Source organism: Nematolebias whitei, chromosome 9 (genome assembly GCF_014905685.2).
Source record: "Nematolebias whitei isolate Nwh7 chromosome 9, NemWhi1, whole genome shotgun sequence".
NCBI lineage: Eukaryota > Metazoa > Chordata > Actinopteri > Cyprinodontiformes > Rivulidae > Nematolebias > Nematolebias whitei.
Genome location: NC_056506.1, coordinates 25,072,431 through 25,095,990, shown reverse-complemented (window position 1 = coordinate 25,095,990; position 23,560 = coordinate 25,072,431). Strand labels below are relative to the sequence as shown.

At 38.3% G+C, this 23,560-nt stretch overlaps 1 protein-coding gene across 1 annotated transcript in view; it reads right to left on the bottom strand.

Annotated features, from left to right (window-relative positions):
• LOC119414933 (low-density lipoprotein receptor-related protein 8) overlaps positions 1-23,560 on the bottom strand; it is a 98,615-nt gene that overhangs the window by 34,310 nt on the left and 40,745 nt on the right. Inside the window, exons 4-8 of the mRNA XM_037682051.1 lie at positions 16,821-16,949; positions 11,481-11,870; positions 9,881-10,003; positions 9,542-9,664; positions 2,326-2,445 (exon numbers count right to left, since the gene is read on the bottom strand). Of these exons, the coding sequence (XP_037537979.1) occupies positions 2,326-2,445; positions 9,542-9,664; positions 9,881-10,003; positions 11,481-11,870; positions 16,821-16,949 (885 nt within the window). The remainder of the gene's footprint in view (positions 1-2,325; positions 2,446-9,541; positions 9,665-9,880; positions 10,004-11,480; positions 11,871-16,820; positions 16,950-23,560) is intronic.

Sequence of the window (23,560 nt, the reverse complement as noted above, 5' to 3'; positions counted from 1 at the left end):
CTTTTTTATATTATCATTACTATTTTACAATATCTTGACAATCAAAAAAGAGAGTGTTCTTTCAATTGATTAGTTCAGGATACAATTAGAAAGTCTCTGGATGAGCTAATTTGTATTTCTGGATTCAAATCAATGAAATAACAGTTCCTGTCCCATGAAGGTCTTCAGAGGCAGGTTTTGATCGGAGGCCTAGTTCACTACATAAGTAAGTAAGTTAAAATGGCATAAAGTATATTTATTTATAACAGTCTTTAAACCTGTGAAGTAAAATCTCAAGTCATTCCTTATGTAAACTGTTGGGCTCACCCTAATCATGAATTTTGTGTACAGGTACAGCAAAAAAAAAAAAAAAAAAACAGAACATTGTGAAAAGGTTAAATATTTTTTGTCAGATTTTATTTACTTCTGAAAGTGAAACTCGTATACAGATTCACCACACAGAGTGAAATATTTCAAGCCTTTATTTCTTGTAATTTTGATGATTTATGGCTTTTGAATAATGAAAACCCAAAACTCGGTGTCTCAGAAAATTAGAATATTGTGATAAAAGTTCCATGATGGAAACTTTTGCACACTATCCAACAATGTTCAGTCAGGTAATCTGGACGGTTTCTTTTATTGATGAGATGTTTCGTCCTTCATCCAAAGGACTTCCTCAATCTGAGGAGACACCAATTTTTTTTTTCCACAAACAGCATACTCCATAGTGAAAAAAAAAAACAGTTAACTGGTGCTAAGATGGCCTCCGGGGCCCGCCCTCTCCCCCGTCACCACTTGAACCACTTTGGCATGACTGTCTCAGAGAAGTTGAGGGGGGAGAGGGTGGGCCCCAGAGACCACCCTAGCACCAGCAAACTGTTTTTTCCACTATTGAATATGCTGTTTGTGGAAATCAGTTTGTTTGGTGTCTCCTCAGATTGAAGAATCCCTTTAAATGAAGGACGAAATGTCTTAGCAATAACAGAAACCATCCGGATGACCTGACTGAACATTCTTGGATTTTTACCTGAATTATTGAGCATGAACTTTGGTGCTTGCACACTAAGTACATTAACTCCTAGACATGAGCTACAAATGTCCCATTCCTCAAGTTGAGCCACTCCTGAACCAGAGACAATGTCAGAAGTGTCTTAATTGCTGAAGAGACAAAGAACTGGACTGTGGCTCAGTGGTCCAATGTCCTCTTTTCAGATTAAAGTATGTTTTGCGCGTCATTTGGAAATTAAGGTCCCACAGTCTGAAGGAGAGGCCCAGAATCATACAATGCTTCACTCTATGTGTAATGAATCGATATATGAGATTCACTTTTTGAAGTGACTGACAAAAATATTGATTTTTTTCACAATATTAAAAATGTTTAAGATGTACCTGTGTGTTATTTGTCTCCATAGATTAAACTTGGGTCATCTCAAAGGCCACCCCATTCATTTGAGGAAACTATATGTTTAAACAATATAAAAATTAGAAAGCGTAGTTTCTGCAGTTAAAAGGTGGCCGGTCCAAATTAATATATGGTGGTGGTCATCTTGGATTTTGATGTAGCAACCCAATTTTTATATGTATATATATATATATACACACATATATGGTGGCAGCCATTTTTGATTTTGACATGGCAACCCAATATTGGAAAGGAACCTTTCTTTGGCCTAGATGTAGTGACAAACCAAATGGACATTGGTTCCAGTTTTCAAGTCATAATACTCACAACAAGCATGGACATTATAGCCATAGCCATCTTGGATTTTGACATGGCAAATCCGGTTTATGAAATGAACCTTATTTACATCTAAATGTATTCACATACCCAAAAACGAATCTGATATTGCACTTATTTTTCAATTTATAATGTTCACAACATGCTTGGACGGACATAGGATATTTATAATTCCCACAATTCACTCAGCAACAAGGGACAAAAAGTGAGATGGGGTATAGGGCTTAAAAATACAAACACTTCTTATCAACAGGACTCATAATGGGTGAAAATGCTTAAATGTTTAATGATACAAAAGCAAAAATCATGTCAGCAGTTCAGAGGAAAATAAAATAAAATAAGGACACAGGCTGTGTCCTTGTTAACTTTTGCTGACCTTCTTCCTTTCAGCCACTCTTTCCCATGAGGATGATGTGAAAGTGTTGTGTTAAAACAGTTGGAAAAGTGTGAAAGACATGAGGCGTATGTGTGAGAGCGGTGCAAGTTCACACGTTTTTCTGCAAGAGTGACCACCAAGGTAGAGAACTACACACTCACAATTACAGTTGTATGGTCAGCAGTGAGCCTTCTACTTTACATATCTTTGTTTAAACTAAGTGATTATTCACCTCCACAAGTCTTCTTGTCCAGCAACTGGTAGCCGGTTGGACACTGGCACTCAAACCCGATCGGTCGGTCCATGCAGACATGGGAGCAACCACCATTATTGATCATACATTCATTTAACCCTGAGAGACAAACATGAGAAATGGTCAAAATTAAGGCAATATAGAAGAAAAAGAGACACTGATCAACATGTAGATAAAAATCCTCTGTAATGGACTTCTCTGCTCAGCACTTACCTTCCTGCGTAATCTTCACACTTTATTGCAGCTATGATACCTGCGTATTTTCCTTTAAAAACCTATCTCTCATGTTTCTAAAAGTAAAAATAAATGTCAAACATATACAAACACTGTAAGCTGATTAATTGAAAACCAGTCCCATCTGCTGGGATGAAAATTGTGTAAAGGCAATTAATGCTGGTGACCGAGAAGCTGAGAAGCCCAATAAGAATTTGTCGCAGGAGAGGAAAAGCCTATTTCGGTGTAAGCTCTTATTGAATCCTGCACAGTGATTCTAAAAATTAAGGACCTCAAATAGAGGGTGCAAAATCAAAAAGCACAAAGGCATATTTCTTTTTGAAGTAGATCAAAGCAGTTGGCACACGATGGGTGAACAACGAAAAACAGCTTTTCAAGTGAGGTTGAGCAGCATGAAACAATTTTACAGCAAGTTAGCTTTGAATTGACTGAAATGGTAAGTTTTAGTCTTTACCACATTTTGTTCGTGTTTGGTTTAAAATGGTAAATTAATAGCAGAAGAAAAAAACAAAAAGCAAAACTGGTCTGCAGGACTTGATTTTGCACATAAATCCAAGCCTTCACAATGAATAATGAAGCTTAAGCTGTAAAAATGTTCTCACAGCTAAATTCAAGAGAGTACTTTGTCAGAAACATGCAACTCAGTTTAATGATTCACAAGTGTCAATCAAGTGCAACGTTGTCTGATAAGAACAGTCAGTGATGTAAAGATGAAGCTGCATCAGTTGAATATTTCAGCATCATACAGAATAAATATTTTTGAGTTGTAGGTTTACCTCTCAACTACTGTATTTTATAATGATTTATGAACTTAGGTACTACTGTGATCCAGAGCAGCATGTTCATGTTTTGCACTAAATAATAGTCAAGCAATTACAAAGTGTTTCTTTTAGAAAAAAAAAATGCCTCTGAGGAGCAGCATTAAAAGTGCGAGTACTGGACTGACCCACTATCATTACAGAAGTTGACAAGTGGTACACTGATGTGTCCTGTCGCACAGAGATTTGAATGGTGAATGCTTGTAGTTTTTGAGATGTGATTTTCTGGATTGGAGTTGAACAGGGAATGAAAGCAAACCTTAATATTTTTGGTAAAAGTTATTCAAGTGAGTAGGAGTTACACTGTTTATAGGAATAGAGGTTGGAGTTGTCTTTTTGCATGTCCGAGGCAGCACAGAGTGACGAATTCTGGCAAGTGGAGAGAGAAATTTGATCCACCACCGGGTCCAGTGGTGGAGTCAGAGTGAAGTATTTTGGAAAAAAGATGAAACAACAAAGAAGAATTCATCCAGAGGACGTGACTTAACCTTGTTAAACAATCTGAGTTGTTTTATACAATTCTGTTTCGACTGACAAAAGTGGACATGGCTTAGGAAGAAACACTGCAAAACACATTTGAAAAAAAAAAGTTTGTACTGAGCTGCTGGATATATTATTTGATTTATTCTACACATTTACAACACTTAAATAGCTGGCTTTTTGTAATTTTTTATTTTATTTTATGGTAGGAATATCCCATAAACAGCTAGATGCTAGTAAGATAACACTACTTTTTCCAAGCCAAGTTGTGGCTCTCAGGATGTTCTTGGAAACTCTACCTGCTTGCTTACCTGACCTACCTCTCTATTTGATGCTAAAGCAATATATGCACAAAAGTGCAGGACTTCAAGTACTTTGGTTCAACTGTCCTAGAACATGGGCAGTGAGGTAAAGAAGTAAACAAGAGGACAGGGTGGAAAGAAAAATGTTTCAGGTGTGACAAAAGGTTAGCAACAAACATCAAAAGAAAAAAAATACAAAAGAGTTGTATGACCAGTTGCACTGACAACCAGACAAGACAAATAACAGGAAGAGACAGACAGAGATGTTGAGGTTCTCCTTGGGAGTGACAAGGATAGATACGATTAGGAATGAGATCATCAGAGGTACAGCACAGGTTGAACAACTGGGAGATAAAGTTAGAGACCAGACTGAAATAGTTTTGACATGTCCAGAGGAGGGACAGTGGGTATATTGGTAGAAGGATGTTAGAAATGCAGCTGCCAGGAAAAAGACAAAGAGGAAGGCCAAATATATGGATGCAGTTAGAGAGGACATGGAGGTTGTTAGAGTAAGGACAGAGGATGCAGAGGACAGTCAAATGAAGAACTACAAGACAGTGGTGAGAACAGCTATGCTGTATTGGTTGGAAACAGAAGCGCTGACAAAAAATGGTAATGAATCAGCTTAAAGAAAAAGAAATAAGATTTAGACTTTGGCAGAGAAAGCTGCACCTCATTTCAAGTCTGTAGTTCACAAGGTTGACAGAGTGCTGGGGAGGAGATTAGCCCGTGTCAACATACATCAAGGAGTTTGGACCCCAGTGACAACTGCTTGCAGTTCTAGGTAAATTTTCTTCTATAATTCAGCTGAAATAGTGATAGAGATCTGCAACTTAGAGTGGCACACTTTTTTCAGCAGGTCAAGATAGATTGAAGACTGAAGAAATAAAACAAGCCGTACATCTCATTACTGTCTGTTAGGCCCTTGTCTCACTGGCTGAAGATCCTGTTACAACCTTAAACATTTCTGTCAAAACATGGATGATTCTTGCAAGATCTTGACAGGGTCTTCAGGCACATATTAAGAATACAATGTAAATACTGGAGGGTTTGGAAAATGCAGAAAACGTCTGTAGAATGAATGTGGTGATTTTTCATCATGTTGGCAGCACACATGAATTATTAGTGGGGTGTGGGGGAGCTTGGAGAAAGCCTGTCTATAATATGTGGCCTATACCCACGGGCATAGCTTGGAGATCAAATATATGAAGCAGGACTGGGCACGTTTGCCTCACGCCTAGACTACAGCCACATTATGACCACTATGCACTGGCATTGCTGCAAGTTATTGTAATGCTCTTGCCATGCATCGCATCACGTCCCACTGCTGCTCTCACCATAATAGGATTGTGACACACTCTCACCACTGCAATGACCAGTCCATGCTCTCCAAGGACCAAAATCCCCTTTTCCTTCATCCTCTCAAATTACTAAGTGGTGTTTCCTCTTCCACAGCTACGTTGAAATTGATGCGGAGGCCCAGAAAACTTGTGACAAGGTGATGGAAACAACCTAGAACAAATGTGATATGTATGTTGGTAGTGTCATGTTAGAGTGATGCGCTCTTCTAGCTGCATCCTGACATGACCTGAAAGAAATATGCCAAGGTTGTCCCCACAGCATCGGGCAGTAGTGGTGTTGTAATGGTAGTATTTTTGTGGAAATGTTCGGCTGATGTAAACAGCAGGGTACAAGTGCAAAGGTTGTCTCCTGTATGCAGGAAACAACGGTGTCATCCAATATGAAGTGAATTCTAGCAAGGGTTGTGGGCAGGTAAAACTGAACTCTCAGGAGATGTCTTGTATGAAGCCCGAACAGCTGTAGCACATTTAAAGACCACTTAATTTACTTATATAACTCTTCTCTTTTTGTGCTTCACCTAAAGTTGTCTGGCCTTATTGAAAACGTTTTTTTTGGATATGTGCAGCCTATTCTTTAAGCTTTTTCTCTCAGTCAAAGAAACAAATGGTGTGTTGAGTAATGGGTCAGCGTAGCGGTAATTTGCCATTATTTCTAAATGAGAGTGGAAAACATTTGGCTGAACGCCAAGAGAAAAGGATAGTCTTTATTTTCACGGGTAAATGATCAGCTCGGCAAATGAAGCTGCTCAGCATCAGCGTTTGTGTTTTGATGTGGCGGAGAACCACACACTGTCTGTGTGTTTTCTGTGTGTGTTTTGGCTGTGGAACATCTTGCAAGGAAAAGATTAAATGAGCAGAGAGATGAGCAAGGTGAGTGTGGACATGCTTTTAATAAACTGAGAACAGGGCTGGAGGTGAAAGAGAAGAGTAGGAGTGGGGAGAGATGGAGAAAGAGGAGGGAGAAAGTGAGGAGAATTACACTTTGGAATATTGGTCCCAGGCCGTAATTTCCTTTCTGGCAGAGGTCAGTCCACTCAACCAGCTAACACTTCTCCCACTCAAATTTGATTTGTTCAGGGGAAATGTCATTTTATGAGGCTCGAGTTCTGCTTCTGATGCTGTAAAGTCAGACATTTCGCCACACTTGCTTCTGTCTTTCAACTCGAACCTCTAAGTTATTACACATGTTCTGACAGATGAGAGTATACAAACACATTTCATATTCTTTCAGATATCACATTTTATAAATCTGATCTGAAGTAACATGCTAGCTTCATGAGGATCTTGGTACTTTTTCATGACTATTTACAAATCAAATCTAATGACCATTTCCATCAGATTTTGATAGACTTTGCTGTGTTTGTAAAACTAGACTAAATTTTTTTTTTGTCATATTCTAACAATCAGAAAACAAATATCTCCTGCACACCAACCAGGCTCATTCATCATACACACATATTAATGTGTAGAGGAGTAGCATTTGAAATTCTGTTAAACCGTTACAACATATGTCAGGACACCCAGAAGACAGGAGGATTGCTACTCACACAAAACGGAGCATCTGTTTTCTTGGGGGGTTTAGCTGTCACATAAAAAAATTGAGACAGCTTCTATTTAAAGAGATCTACACCAAAGCAAAATGAAAATGAAGAATGCTAGTTCATATGAAATATAAAGCTTTTAAAGGATTGTTTGTTTTAAATCAACTCTGTGCTTTCCTGGTGGTCGTAAACGACAAGAGCTCACAAGTACCAGTAAGAAGAGGAACAACGGAAAGACACAACGATCAGAATTCCCAAACTTTATAAATCTCTTAGGTGTTTATTAAATTACAAATGTGCATAAACAGCACATAAACATTCAGCCGAGTCTTTTCATGTGAACGCTTAACCCTTTTATTAGTCTTTAACTTTATAAGCATTCATGTTCCTTTGGGGGAAAATGGACAACATTACATAACTGTGTAAAAATACTGTTTTAAAATGTATTTTTTTCTACAATAAACTAGTCAGTCTTTTATAATAATCTCAGCTTGAAATTAAAATATAAACTTTAAAAGAATTTTAAAGAGACTTTAGTTTAAAAAAACTTCACATTTAAATTGTTTTAATCTATAATATGTTCATTTTATGGCAAATAATTTTGTGCAAGTAAATAAAAACATAAATAACAGAATTTCTCTCTATTAGTACACCCAAAATGATATTTTGACAATTAAAAAATAAAATAAAATTACAATCCACAGTTTTGTGAAGACCACCGGACCCTTCAGATCTGGTAGTCAAAAATGAGGCCTTGTTTACAGTCAAACTTGCACGTGTCACTCATCAGACACCGAGGTTTTTTTCAACTCTACTTGCACACAATGCCAGTTTTAGTTTTGTTTTTTTGCTATTGATACTAGTGAGCAGCTGCATCTGCTACTGACATTCTGCTTGGAGTGAAGCCCACAGGAGTAATCTGTTCTGCGCAGTGGATTGTTCAATTCTGCAGCCTTCGTACATGTGGAACACCTTTTTTGAACTGAATGTTTTCTTGTGCAACCTGGACGTGTTTTTGCTCTTTACATCCAACCTAAAAATATTTTGTTGGACATGATGAGAGGCAGCAACATCTGGCTGAGAGTACGTACTGTTTCCAAGGTAAGTTTCGGCCACCTGCCTCTGATTTTTACAAAACCTCTCAAAGGTAAAAGCAGAACACCACCCAGTCACCTATCATAAAACTTGTAAGGATAGAGGTAAAAAAAAACATTACTGAGGGGGATCATTATTTTATGATATGGGATTAAAAGTAGTACTTACAATGCAATTTAATGCAGACAATTTTATCTCAAAGGAACATGAGTGTGGTGAAGTGAGGTTGCAACAGCATTTGACAAAAATTATTGCAAAAAAAAAACAAAACAAGGACTTTTAGGCTTTGTCAGAAAGAAATTGCATTCATTGACAGCACGAAAAAAAATAAAAAAAAATAAAAAATGCACAAATTATTTTTATCCAGTATACAATACAAGCTTATCAAGCAAGTTTATCTATTTTTTTATTTTCACATTCGTACATTTTATTCAGTTCTGGATTGTCTTCTATTTTGCATTAGGTTTAGGCTAATTTAAGTTTTGTACTATTTTTTTAAACCTACTGTTGCACTGATGTCAAAACAACTCACGACACATTAGTTTGAACAAAAATTAAAACCTTTTCAATTTTAGAATAGATCAAACTACTTTTATTGGACTCATGTCCTGTGGAACAATGTTCACAGCACAAACTGAAGGGATATGTCTGTACAGCATGACTGTTATTTATCACCGTCAGCTGACAGTCTAGCTGTACGACTCACTCCTTTACAGCGTACTGTACCGTCTGAACAGGGTGTTTTACGTCCTCTTTAGTTGGGAGCTATTGTCTATTAAAAAACAAACAAACAGATAAAACAAAACTTAAAATATATAATTTGACTTTTTTTTTCTGCCGTACCAAACTAACTCTCAAAACAAAGATGTGCACCAAACCGTGATTTATTTGTACCACAACACACATCGTTGTCCTCAGGCTGTTTCTGTGAGTAGCAAGTTGGCCATCAGGCCTATAACATTTGATTGTTATGCACTTATGATCGTTTTATGAAAAAACACTTTATGAAAATCTTGAAACATCCTGAAAAAGTTTTGAAACAACACAAATATCATCAGCACATATCTGACGAAAAGCCTGTTACTCTTTAATCACTGAATGTTGTTGTGAACCAGAAAGAATGAAAGGAAATATAGTTCTGAAATCTCACGCATTTGGCCAATTGAATAAACCTCCACAACACTGAAGTTCAGTCAGAGTGAGAAACAAAGCTCCAGTTTTTGTAGAGAAACATTATTAAAGTTCTGCTCCCTTATTACTGACGACACAAATGATTACAGATGACTCAGTTATTTAACAACGGAGCTTTCCATCATTAAATAGCAAACATTTTACTTCAAGTGTTTCAAATAAATCCAGCTTACCACATTCTTTTTTGGGCTCATCAGATCGGTCCTTACAGTCCTTGACAGAGTCACACACCTTGGAGCTGTCAATGCACTCTCCATTCTTACACTGAAACTTCAGGGGTCCTTCACACTTTGTGGCTGCAAAATAGGCATCGTAAAAACAATTATCGCACACATCAGAAAAATGTAATTGGTCTAGATGCTTACTGAGTGGATATTACAAACACAAACTTTTAGATTATTTATAAAAACAACAACAACAACAACAACAACAACAACGGTAGAAACTGATAACATTTCCAGTATATGAATATATTTGAACCGGCAGGAGGAAGAAAATATTCTGATACCCACCATTGACACAGCCTGACTCGTCACTGTGGTCAGGACAGTCATGGACCTTGTTACACTGTTTGGTACCGTGGATACAGGAACCATCACCACACTGAAACTCATCAGGACGACACGTCAGCAGAGCTGTACAGGGCACAGTCACACAAATAAAAGGAAGACAAATTTCAGTTTCATGTTTTAAATAATTGCTACAAAGAAAATACAAAGAGAACATTTAGCTTAGACTGAAAGATTTAAGCTGCAGGAAATTACTATAGCTGCTAATTCTTGTATTGAAATCTTGCATAAAAGCAGCAATATTGAGGAATTATATACTTTGTCTCAGTTCATTCATATTCTGTTTGGAGTTGCTAAGAAAAAAAAAAGGACAACCTGAGGGTGTGTGATGAATGACTTTGACTATAGAAACCCAAAGAGGCAAGCTGCACTGGGTCACAGCAACATTCATTAATATCCTACACACAGACAAGCTTTTTATCAACAGCACCCAGAATGCTCATATAACTCCTCCCTAACCACACAAAACAAATATATATGACTGAGTGCATTAGATTTAGTGTTATTACGAGACAGGCGGGACACTGGGGACATAATGGAGAAAAGGCTGACAGATTTATGCTGACAGGCAGACATACACTTTTAAATCCCACCAATTGTATGTTTTCAGTTGAAGATCTGGTACATAATTTGATTTCTAAAACAAAACATTCTACATATTGTCCTGAATGTATATACAGTAGATGTGTACTAGAGTAGTGAATGTGGAGCATAAATCAGTTCATGTTGAGAGATTGAATTTGTAAAAACAAACCAAAAAGTTATTATCTTGTAAATGTTGCTTTAATAAAGCCCCCTCAGCATGACAGGTGTGTTTGATGTGTGCACTGCTCATTTTGGTAATGAATGCTGGGACTATCTGGGTTTCACACTCTGATGTTATTGAGCCAAGAGCTTCAGGGTTCTGTCATCCATGATCAGCCGATACAAAAATCTGTTTTATCATAAAGCCCCATCGTTTCAGTGTGTTTATCAACAGAAAAACACCCTTCACCCAACAAATTTAGGAAAGAAAATCTCTAACATCCATCCATCCATCCATCCATCCATCCATCCATCCATCCATCCATCCATCCATCCATCCATCCATCCATCCATCCATCCATCCATAACTTTCCAAGAGTTTTATTAAAATCTGTCCAGTGGTTTATGAGCTATTTTGCCAACAGAAAAACGGAGTTGCCTTCAACAATTAATGTCAAGGCTGTTTTGTCAAAGATGTTACATAATAAGTAGCCATCAAACAATATGTTGGAGACATAATACCATAACTAATTTCAGCTCAATACTGGTAAAACTGACTAAGTAATAACATTTTTTTGCGTTAGCCAAGATTGGGTTGCTGTGCCAGCCACCTTGAATTTAATTATGAAGAGTCAATGAACCATGAGTGTCCATTGCCCGTTAAAAAATTAGAACAAATTCATGCTAAGTGACTTGCTTGGTTATACTGTACTTGAGAAAAATAAGAAAAGACAGTATAGAGAAAATAAAAAGGCACAAAGAAAATCCACTCAGACAAAAATATAACTAAAAATCTTACGACAGTCGGATTCATCAGACTTGTCCTTGCAGTCTGGATCTCCGTCACACTTCCAGGTCAGACGAATACACTCCCCATTGTTGCAGCGAAACTCCCCGGCAGTGCAGTTGGCTCTGTGGTTATGCAGGTACAAGGCCCCATCACCACCACAGCGTTCCGGACCCTCGTCGGAACTGTCGGAGCAGTCTGGGTCTCCGTCACAGCTCCACATGAGTGGCACACACTCAGAGGTGTTACAGCGGAGATGGTTGGGCCCACAGGTCAGAGGGGAGGTACACTTGAGTTCGTCGCTGCCATCTCCACAGTCATTGTCACCATCACACACGTAGACGGTGGCCAGGCATTTGCGGTTGGCGCACATAAACTCTCCGCTGGGGCAGGCTTTGGCATCTGAAGAGCAAACAGCAAAATCAAAACTGCCATTAGACTAAAGGATAAAGGAAAGATATCCAGATGCATGCTCAATAATCCAGGTAGAAAAATCTAAAAAAGTTGTCAGGTCATCTGGTGGTCAGGTCCAGAGGACCTGACTTAACATTTTTTAGATAAATGAAGGAGTTTGCGTATACTAAAGTAGAAAATTTTGAATTGTTTGCTGTAACACAAATACATATTTTTTCACTTTGTCACTACCTTCTATTTTATTTTTTTTATCAAAGTAAGTTACAAGTCCTTGGCTATGAAAATTGTAATGACCTAAACACCTTCAAGTAGACTGAACTAGTGAAGATAAAATTAGGATGAGTTTTGCCTTTTTAAAAAAAAACTGGTTTCACCATCTGTGAGCATTAAATAATTGGTATCACCATCTGTGAGAATACCAAACGAGCCACTAGGGAGCACAAGCCAGTGTATCTCTTGTGACGATCCCAAGCTTGGGTAAATGGTGAGGGTTGTGTCAGGAATGGCATCCGAAATAAAACTTGCCAAAACTATAATGCGAGTTCATCAAAGAGAAACCATACCGGATCGGCCGAGGCCCGGGATAACAACGACCGCCACCGGTGCTGTTGACAAACAGGGTGCCGGCGGAAATTGTGCTACTGTTAGTTGAAGACCACGAGGAGGGAAATGTGTCAGGAGACAGAGGGAGAAGAGGAAAGTGAAGAATGTAAGACTGAGGGTTGCAACTCTAAATGTGGGGACAATGACAGGCAAAGGTAGAGAGCTGGCTGACATGATGCAGAGAAGAAAGGTAGATGTTTTATGTGTCCATGAGACCAAGTGGAAGGGCAGCAAGGCTCGCAGCATTTGAGCAGGGTTCAAACTGTTTTACCATGGTGTGGATAGAAAGAGAACTGGAGTAGGGGTGGTCCTGAAGGAGGAGTTGGCAAAGGATGTAGAAGGTAAAAAATGTGCCAGATAGGGTGAAATGTCTGAAGATAGAAGTAGAAGGTCTGATGCTAAATGTTGTCAGTGGTTATGCTCCACCAGGTGAATGTCACATAGAGGAGAAAGAGACGTTTTAGAAGGATCTGGATGAAGTGATAGAGAGTATTTCCAGGGAGGAGAGAGTGGTGATCGGAGCAGACCTGAATGGACATGATGGTGAAGAAAACAGAGGGGATGAGGAACTGATGGGACATGTTTGATGTCAAAGAAAGAAACCAGGAAGGACAGATGGTGGTGGATTTTGCCAAAAACAATGGAAATGGCTGTAGTCAACACTTATTTCCAAATAAGGGAGGAACAAAAAGTGACCTATAAGAGTGGAGGAAGGAGTACGCAGGTCGACTACATTCTGTGTAGAAGAGGAAACCTGAGGGGGATCAGGGACTGTTATGTTGTGGCAGGGGAAAGTGTGGCCAGACAGCATTGGACAGTTTTGTGTAGAACAACTGTTGTTGTGAAAAAGAGAAAAAAGAACAAAATCAGAGAAGAAGACTAAATGGTGGAAACTAAGGAAGGAAGAATGTTATGATAAATTCAGAGAGCAGCTGTAAAAGGCTCTGGGTGGTAAGAAAGCGCTTCAAAATCACTGGGCTACTACAGCAACAATAATTAGAAAGACAAGCAGGAAGGTACTTGGTTTGTCATCTGGACATAGAATGGATGATAAGGAAACCTGGTGGTGGAATAGTGAAGTGCAGAAAGTTATTCAAAGAAAGAGGTTAGCCAAGAATAAATATGACAGTAAGACGACTGAAGAGAGGAGACAGGAATATAAGGAGATGCAATGTAGAGCAAAGAGGGAGATAGCAAAGACAAAGCAGAAGGTGTATGATGAGTTGTATGGGAGGCTGGACACTAAAGAGGGCGAGAAGGACTTGTACCAAGGGGCAAGACAGTGGGATCAGGCTGAAAAGGATGTGCAGCAGGTTAGGCTTGTTAAAGATAGGAATGGTAATGTTCTAACAAGTGAGCAGAGTGTAATGTGAAAATGGAAGGAGTACTTTGAGGAGCTAATGAATGAAGAGAATGAAAAAGAAAGAAGAGTAGAGGTCATAGAAACTGTGGACCAGGAAGTGGGAAAGATTAGTGAGGGTAAAGTTCAGTAAGATCTGAAAAGAATGAAGAAGGGGAAGACAGTAGGAGGCCAACATCTGGAGGCCAACTCGCCAATGGCCATGGATCATGTTTATGTGTCTGTAGTATACACTTATTTTATTTATTTATTTGTTTACTTACTTATTTATTTCTATTTTCTCTTTATTTTTTATGCATTCTACTGTGAATAGTGTCAACTGACCTGCACAGTTTGAGCTGTTTTTTGCGGGGAGGAGGAGCAAATTGGAAATTGTGACAGAAACAAAAGAATAAGAAAAAAAAACAGACAAAAAACAATAAGGAGGCTTTAATGCTTATGCTCTGCTGCTCTAATTAAGAAAAGCATTTCAGTAGTTGGGATTTAAGGTGCTCTAATAAGGTATTTAAAACTAGGTGCTTCTAGAAAACGACAAATAAGACAACATAGTGAAGTGGGGCACCATGAACACAATTTTTTAAATTAAAGTAATTGTATTTTAGCAACTTAAAAATGATTTTTTTAAACTATCAATATAAGAAGCAGTCTGATTTGCTAATCAGTACATCAATGCCATATGTCACAATTATTATTTTTATCCTTTTAAACCAAAACATTTATTTATTAAAATGTAACAAAAACAATTGCCAACAATGGATAACGCATCAGAAATTAAAACAAGTGTTGATGATTCAGTTCAGTGAAGTGGTTACTATTTATTAATGCTAAAAAAAAAAAAAAAGAGAGAGTTGCAGCTGCATCTGGAGTGTTTTTTTATCTGCTGCCCTGATTTTGCTTCAACCCACACTTAGTCCTAATTTGGCTCTAAATAATTAAGAAGATTCAATAAACATGTGCATTATTACACAAGGGGCAGCCTATTAGTTATACACGAGTGGCCGTGTTACAGCAGAGAGACATGGGGGTGGGGGGCAATGAGTGGAAGCACTTTGAAATTTCTAAGCAACTTCTATCCCACAGACCATTTGTGATGTTGTTGAGCAAGTTGATGGATTTTAAGTGATAAATTATTAACTAAGAAAACCATCATTTTGTCAGTTGGATAGATTTTTTTTATTATCAGTTTGGATGATTTAGTACAACTACTTAAACAAAACCAAGAAAAAACATTTGTATAATTTTATGTATGAAACATGCAACCTTTCATAAAAAGCAAATGCTATTAGACTTAACTCACTTAATTTGTCAATAAATACTTAAATCCCTGTAGTGTGATATTTATTTTCTTATCTATAGTGACAGAATACAACACGAGGGTTGCTCATTCTTAATAACACAAAAAGCTAAATGTAATTTCTGGTCATAACTATTATTTTAAACATGTTAATCCTGGTAGCAGAACAAAAAATCTGCTTGTTTTAAAAACCTTGTTTAAATATCCTAAGAGTTCAAATGGTATATGGTTTATTTTAATGATTTACAGTGTTTACTGGAAATGGACTTGATGCTGGGTGGCACGGTGGTGCAGTTGGTAGAACTGCCACCTCTCAGCCAGAAGGTCGCTGGAACAAATCACAGTTTGCATGTTCTCTCTGTGCATGCGTGGATTTTCTCTGGGTAACCCAGTTTCCTCCCACATACTAAAAACATGCATGTTAGGCTGATTGGTAACTAAATTGTCCCTAGATGTGAGTCAGAGAGTAAATGGTTGTTTGTCTCGTCTCTGTGTGGCCCTGTAATGGACTGAGACCTGTCCAGGGTGTCCCCCACCTCTCACACAGTGACTGTTGGATGTGGGCATCAGTGACCCCCATGACCCGAAAAAGAAAAAAAGGGTAAAGATGATGGATGGATGGATGGATGACTTGATGCTGGAACTATCAAACAACCGTATTAATCCAAATAACATTAAGTTAAACTAAACATGAGCCAAGTGCTTATACATCTGAGATAAAGTGTCCCTTTAAGTACTCATTCTAAATAGTGCAGAGTTGGCTAAAGATGACAGATGAATAATAAAACAAATGAAGGCTTGGACACAGCTGCAGTAGCATCCAACTGCCTGGCCTGAGTCGAGCTGCAGTAACAAACCTAATATAAATGGAATTGCATAAATACAACCATCAAAACCTCTCAATTAAACATGATTTACAGAAAAACACTGGTCTGCATTAAATATATTATCTCCTTTATTTTTTTTTTTATTATTTGCCTACAAGACCAGCAATACCAAATAATAAGGAGATAATGTTTTCCTCACATTTGTGCTTTTGCTGCCATGCACTATTTTTACTGTCTTCCAGTCTAAACACCTCAAGCACTATTGCTTCAATCACTTTCAATCACCAAGCATGGCGAAGGAGTGAGAAAAGAAGAAGCCAATTCTTCACAGCTTCTCAGGAAGTAGGCCAAGGATAGTACCCAAGGGGTTCTTGGGGGGTGGGGAGCTTACAGTGTGTGTGTGTGTTGCAAGATTGGCTGTGTGAAGTGGCATCGTATTTGCTTGTTCAAAGGGTGCATGGGGCGAGAGCAATGACAATTTAATAGCAAAATCCTCCAACATCAGCAGGAAGCTCCAAATGTCTGATGTTTCACAGCCGACATTGCTTCACATCAAGCAGACTCTGTTTTGGGTATACAGGTGTCTTCTTCAAGACTGTCAAATTATACAGTGACAGCTTTAATCTCATAGGCGAACAAGTGAGATTAAGAGGGATAAAATGTAATAACATACGGAACAGGTGATAACTGAGCCAGCTATGTTCAGCCAGTTGAGTTCTTCTAATAGTCATTTATGTTGCTGACATAATTTCTATTAAAATGTCTTCTTGAAGCACAGTTTGTTGTGTAAAGACTACCAAGTTCATAATTTTACTTTATTCAATGAAAACAGAGAGGCTATTTAAAAACCTCACCAGAAGCACAGTCCTCCTCGTCTGCTCCGTTCTCACAGTCTTTCTCCCCATCACATCTCCATGACAACGAGACACACTTGTTGGTGGATCCTCCACAGTCAAATTTCTCAGGAGGGCAGGTCTGTTTGCCTGTGGACCGAGACCAAAACAACAAGAAGATGATTGCGGTGAATTCGTAGTCCCATTGACGCAACAACTAAACTAACAAGACATGGCTGGACCTGACTTCTATCACCCCACGGTGCCGTTCAAACTCATCCAAAACGGCACCACTTGCCAATTAACTTTACTGTCTGAGCTGCCTTTGCTTCTGCAGAGGGACTTGCAGGAGGATTCTGAAACACATCAAACATTTAGCTGGAAAACAAAACAAAAAAACAACTTCCCCCCTCCTTCCTTTTCCTGTTCTAGTTGGCAGGAAATCAATTTGATCCTGATTACAGTGTGTTTAATAAGACACATGTTAAAAATAAATCTGAAAACCTTCTAAATTAAATGAAAGGCTCAGCTCACACGATGAAAATCATTTTCTTTAAATCTCCCCCAATATCATGTTATAATTGTCTTAAGTGTAAATTCATTCAACCTTTATTTAGACAGGTAAATCCCATTGAGCCTCGAGGAATCATTTACAAGAGAGACCTGATTTCAACAAAGAGTGATGAAAAACAATGGACAACAGCGACAAATGTATAATATTAGAAGTATTTTAAACAGTTTTAAGTGAAATACACGTTGCTCTAATAATGTTCTGATGCAGTACATCACACACAGCTAGTTACAGGACATATTTTATCCAGTTTTACCAAACCAGTTAAAAAAAACTGTAATTTTTCTTCACATATTATTTTGACATTTTCAAAGTGGAGTTCTGAGTAAAAATCATTTCCTGTTGCGGATAGCTCTTTGAATGACCTTAGTTTGGTAAAATAAAGTTTCATTCTCATAAAGTTGATTAGAAAATGGGTTTATGAACAGAGCCAAGACCAATGTGGACTGCTATTACGTTAAACTACTGAAATGCAGGGAAAAAAATCATTGCAGCTCATTTTATAAACCTAACCACACTATCAATTTCTCTTTGCACAGTTATTTCGAAATTTGTTTTTGGCATTCACCAACAGCATCAGTAACTAGCTGAGTCACTTCCAGCCAAAACTTCAAAATATATCAGCTTCTTCAGTTATCTTCTTCTCTTGGCTTTTCCCTCTTCAGGTGTCTCCACAGTGAGTCATCCTCCTCCATCTCACTCTGTCCTCTGCATCCTCTGTCCTCACTCCAACTACCTCCATGTCCTCTCTAACTGCATCCATATATCTCCTCATTGGACCAAAGTTATTTTAAGATTGCAAAATCCACTTTAGAATTGGGTCTTCTTGGACAAATATAATTTGATCTACAAAATTTCATAGTGCGTCATGCAAACACTATTTTTTTAAACCTCTACACTGCCAGCAATTTCTTACAACATGATTAATTCAGCAAATACATTATGAAATTACTGCAGGTACATAGGCCAAAAACCAGGGGCTGGGGGGTTGGCGTCAAGGAGATTCCCCGCCTGCCCATATTTAAAAAAAGCAAAGACTGGTCACACTAACAATAAATAAGTTCAGGAAACTATACTTAGTAATTTAATATTAAATACAAAATGCAAATCAACCACTCATACTGGCAAAATGATGTATGTATGCCTTTTGAAAAATATGTCTTCCCACCAGCCTAACAATGGTTTTGTTCATTACTGCTGAAACCGGTTTAAGTCATCAGATGTACAGGAGGCTGCCTGAGCACTGAAGAGGCAGGGCATTGCTGACTGGCTTATGAATGGTGACTATTTATTATGTTTTTAATTGTTTGTTTGATAGACATTTGCTTCAAATGTGATTATAAAAACATTGTAGACGACTTGTGTTTTTTTATTTTATTTTAAAAAGAACATTGTGAAACTTGCTTGGGTGGTGCTATGTTATTTACACCTGGTGTCTTTTGTGCTCTGTCCAGCAGGTAGGCTACAATATTTTATATTCTGTTCTTACAATTTGAATCTGAGTACAGTGACAAAGAAAATATCATGGAAATGGCTCCAAATGCCCTTGAAGTGAGCTCCACTTTCTGGCAGAAGCTGTTTATGATAAGCATCAGGATCAAACACAGCCTCATAAGATTAGACAAAAGTTTTTTTTATATAATAATAACTCATTATATAATATTAGACAAAGATGTACCAATATCCACTAAATGGGGCTAGCGCTGAAGGCCCAGGCTGCACCAAAAATAATAAAGGTAACTTCTACTTTTTGCACTTAAAAAAAGGTTAATCAAATATACAGTATTGTAAAAGTGACTAAATATTTTTGAATTAGCGTGTGCATGAACCACACTATGTTGGAGATTTGAATTGTTTCAAAATAGCATACATACACCTCATGTTCAGACTAGCTATTAGTTAATTTAATTTCCTTTCTTTATACAGATAGTCTCATTGAAACATAAGTGGCTCATTTGCAAGATAGTAATAAAACATATGCAAAATCTGTTATACAAAAATAAAAGAATACAATCAATAAAATGTAAAATATATACTATATAAAATATACTATACAAATTAATACAAGCTGGATTGTTCTCTTCAGGTCCAGGGTGAGGTTCTGCCTCAAGTGGAGGAGTTCAAGTATCTCGGGGGTTTGTTCATAAATGAGGGAAGAATGGAACGTGAGATTAACAGACGGCTTGTTGCAGCGCCATCTGCAGTATTGCGGACTCTGTGCCGGTCCGTTGCGGTGAAGATGGAGCCAAGCTGTAAGGCAAAGCTCTCTGTTTACCGGTCGGTCTACGTTCCTATATTAATGTCATGTTTGTATATGTATGTCCTTTATGTAGATGCCTGCTGACAATGCTGCAAACCAATTTCCTTACGGGGACAAATAAAGCTAGGTAGCTCGCTCTCTCTCTCTCTCTCTCTCTCCTCTCTCTCTCTCCTCTCTCTCTCTCTCTCTCTCTCTCTCTCTCTCTCTCTCTCTCTCTCTCTCGCTCTCTCTCTTGCACTCTCTCTTGCACTCCATCCATCCATCTACCCACCCACCCTCACCTATGGTCATGAGCTCTGGGTAGTGGCTGAAAGAATGAGATTGCATTCTTTCACGGTTGAAAGGAGTTTCCTCCACAGGGTAGCTGGACTCTCCCTTAGAAATGGGGTGAGAAGTCCAGTCATCCAGGAAAGACTCGGAGTAGAACCGCTGCTCCTCCACATCAAGAGGAGCCAGTTGAGGTGGTTTGAGCATCTGGTAAAGATGCTCCCTGGGGGCCTCCCTAGGGAGATGCTTCGGGCATGTCCAACTGAAAGGAGGCCCTGGGGAAGACCCAGGACACGCTGGAGAGACTATGTCTCTTGGTTGGTCTGGGAACGCCTTGGAGTCCTTCCAGAAGAGCTGGAAGAGGTGGTTGTGGAAATAAATGTCTGGGACTCAGCTCAAGCTGCTGCCCCTCCCGACCCAACTTCAGAATAAGCGGAAGATAAGATAATGGATGGATGGATTAATAGAAGCATATCAAACAAAAGCTACACAGATGTAAAACTAACTATCCCTAATGTGTGTTCCAGCTGGCAGGGCCAGAGTATGAGAACACCTTAAACAGCTCAGCATGTACTCGTAGGTGATGAAAGCCTGAGAGCAAAAGCTGTGATGGTGCTGTGTACCTGTCATTTAATTAGACAAATATGATGGAACCAGATGATTTGTAAATAAATGTATTTTCATCAAAAGATCATCAGACCTGTTAGAATTCAACTCCATTTCTCCAAACTGAACAACTAAAGTGTTGAAATGTTGTTTTAAAATAAGCAACAACTTCTTTTTGTGGACCCTACACCCTGACCTCATCAAAGCAAAGTTAACCAATTACACATTGTGTGAAAGCATAATGACAACAATTTCTGAGCCATAATATAATCTATGTTTCTGTCACCAGCAATGGTAGCTGTAATTTGTATGAGTTATTGAACCAGACAAGACAAAATACTTTAAAGCTGTTTTAATGTGCAAAAACATCTGTGCACAAAGTTAGGATGCTGCATTCATGATGAATCTGTTTTTTTTAATCTGGTAAAAATCTGATGGGCAGATGATTTAAGTAATTATACAAGTTAAATCTTTCATGGAATTTAAAGAGTCAATTTACAAAATGAGATTCATAATTAGGAGAATAAATCGAGTTTCTGTGGCCGCAAAACCAGCGAGATATATTTTATTCATAAAACATGTCCTTTTTATATGTAAAGGCAGATTTAAGGTTTGAAATAAGCTACAACTGATTATTAGATGAAATTTTACCTTTAAAAGCAATGCAACTTTTGTCTAGCTGTCATGAATATTTATGATTTTTTTTACATCAATAGAACATCATGTAAGACATGTATTGAACAAGAATATGGTTCACAAAACATAAAATATTCTCATTAAAGTTTCCAAGTAGAGGGCCATATTTCTCTACATCATCAATAAGAGAAAACTAATACTGCACAGATACACAAGGCTGTCACATATATGAATTTGTAATGGTCCACTCACTCATATTTAACAATTCATTTTTGTTTATGGCACAAGTAGAGTATAAGATATGAATAATTTCTAATACAAATGATAGTTCAAGAAAACCGATTTATCCAAGCTTCATGAATATGAATGAGTAATAACTTCTGACTGGAAATGCAAAATAAATAAAGAGCGAAATAAATGCCTGCTTTCTTTAGTGTCTAAATAAGATTTTCAGAAAAAAGCACATGAGAAAAACAAAAAAAACCAAACAAAAAAAATCAGTAAACTTTATTAAATGGTGACAAACTGGGAAAATGTAACATTTCTGTTAGTTCCATCCAGCAGTTTTAATATAGAAGAATGAAACTGATTATAAAAACAAACACAATTTCCTTAAAAAAAAAACCATTTACACACAGCCTTTGGGAACACAGTTTTTGACTGATTTAAGGGTGGTATGGAAATATCAGAGGACTTTATTCCACCACTGTGGGTAAGATTAAGATCTTCACTCAGAATGATGACTGCACTCAAACTTTTAGAATATGGCTGGATTACGGCAACTTTCGAAAACGCTCCAGAATTTAGCTTCAAGCGTCATATCCGCTATATGTTTATTCAATAAACTTGTCGCAATTACAACTGTAGACTAGACATGAGGCCAGCAAGGCCAATCCTGCTTCAAATTCTTTATGAGCATTGGCATCAGAAGTATTTGTAATGTGGGGGGTGGACACACTGGTGGTGGTGGGGGGGGGGGGGGGGGGGGGCGGGGGGTCCTACCCCATACATTTTTGAGTAAATTAGTTGGCATTTCCTGCATTCAGGTGTATTTTAATGGGTTTTAAACATCTATGTTTACCTATGTAAACACTTAATCCAATAACTATTTTAGAGAGCCTCAGCCGCTGAGGAAGTAGAGTCTCTGATGGGCTTTCTTGATCAGACTGGTGGTGTTGTTGCCCCAGCTGAGGTTGTTATTCAGGTGCACACAAAAGTACTTGTAGCTGGAGACCACTTCCACCACAGATGCTCCTATGTTCAGGGATGGGTAAGCGTGTTTGTTCCTTCTGAAGTCCACGACCATCTCCTTTATCTTCTTCACACTGATGTGAAGGTTGTTCTTCCTGCACCAGCTCTCCAGGTGTTCCACCTCCTGCCTGTAGCTGGACTCATTGTTGTTTGTGATACATCCCACCACCACTGTATCATCTGCAAACTTTCCAATATGACAGCCTGGATGGGTAGCTGCACAGTCATATGTGAGCCGAGTGAACAGAAGAGAGCTCAGCACACATCCCTGAGGGGAGCCAGTGCTGAGGGTTATTGTGGAGGAAGAGAAGTTGTGGATCCTCACGGACGATGGTCTGTTTGTTAAGAAGTCTAGGACCCAGTTGCAAATGGAGGGGCTTAGTTCTAGTGTGAGTAGTTTTTCTATCAGGGTTTGGTGAACCATAGTATTGACAGCAGATGTGAAGTTCACAAAGAGTATAGGAGTCCTTCTGCTCCAGGTGGGTTTCTGGCTGATTTTTACATTTAAGCAAGGTATTCATTCAATGTAAAGGGGAACTAATCAAGATATCGAAGAATCAGGGTAGTCATTAGTCCAGAGTTAGAGGCTTGGAAACAGAAATCTAAACCCAGACTTTTGAATCAGATGTGAACCACAATAACAAGCTAATGTTGGTTTGGCAAATAAGAAACAATTATGCACATATTTGGGATTCCTGTACTGACTGAAAAATGTACAAATACAAATAGTATAGTAAATTAAATAACTGTTCACAAACACATCAAGTTGGCTCGAAGGGAGAATAGTGTGTAAATTAAAGAAAACCATTCAATCCTGCTGGGATGGGCAGAGGAGTGGGGGTGGCAGAAGAAAAACAGGAGGAGGAAGTCAAGTAGACAGCTTGTGCCTGGGGAGTGCAAGCAGTGAAGACGGCTGATGCAGTCAGGCCATGACCCCACAAAGAAGAAAAAAAAAACAACCTCTGAGCACTGGAGCAACTACAATTCTGTTTCAAAAAAATCAAACATCTGAGATTCAGAAAATCATGTGTTACAACTTTCTCTTGGCTAAGAAGTGACATTTGCCTCATGTATGCATTTTGGGCTGAAAATGACAAGCAAGTAAATGTCAGACAGCTGTAGTTAATAGATTTTTTTTAATGAGGGACAAGAACAAACACTTTGTGTTTT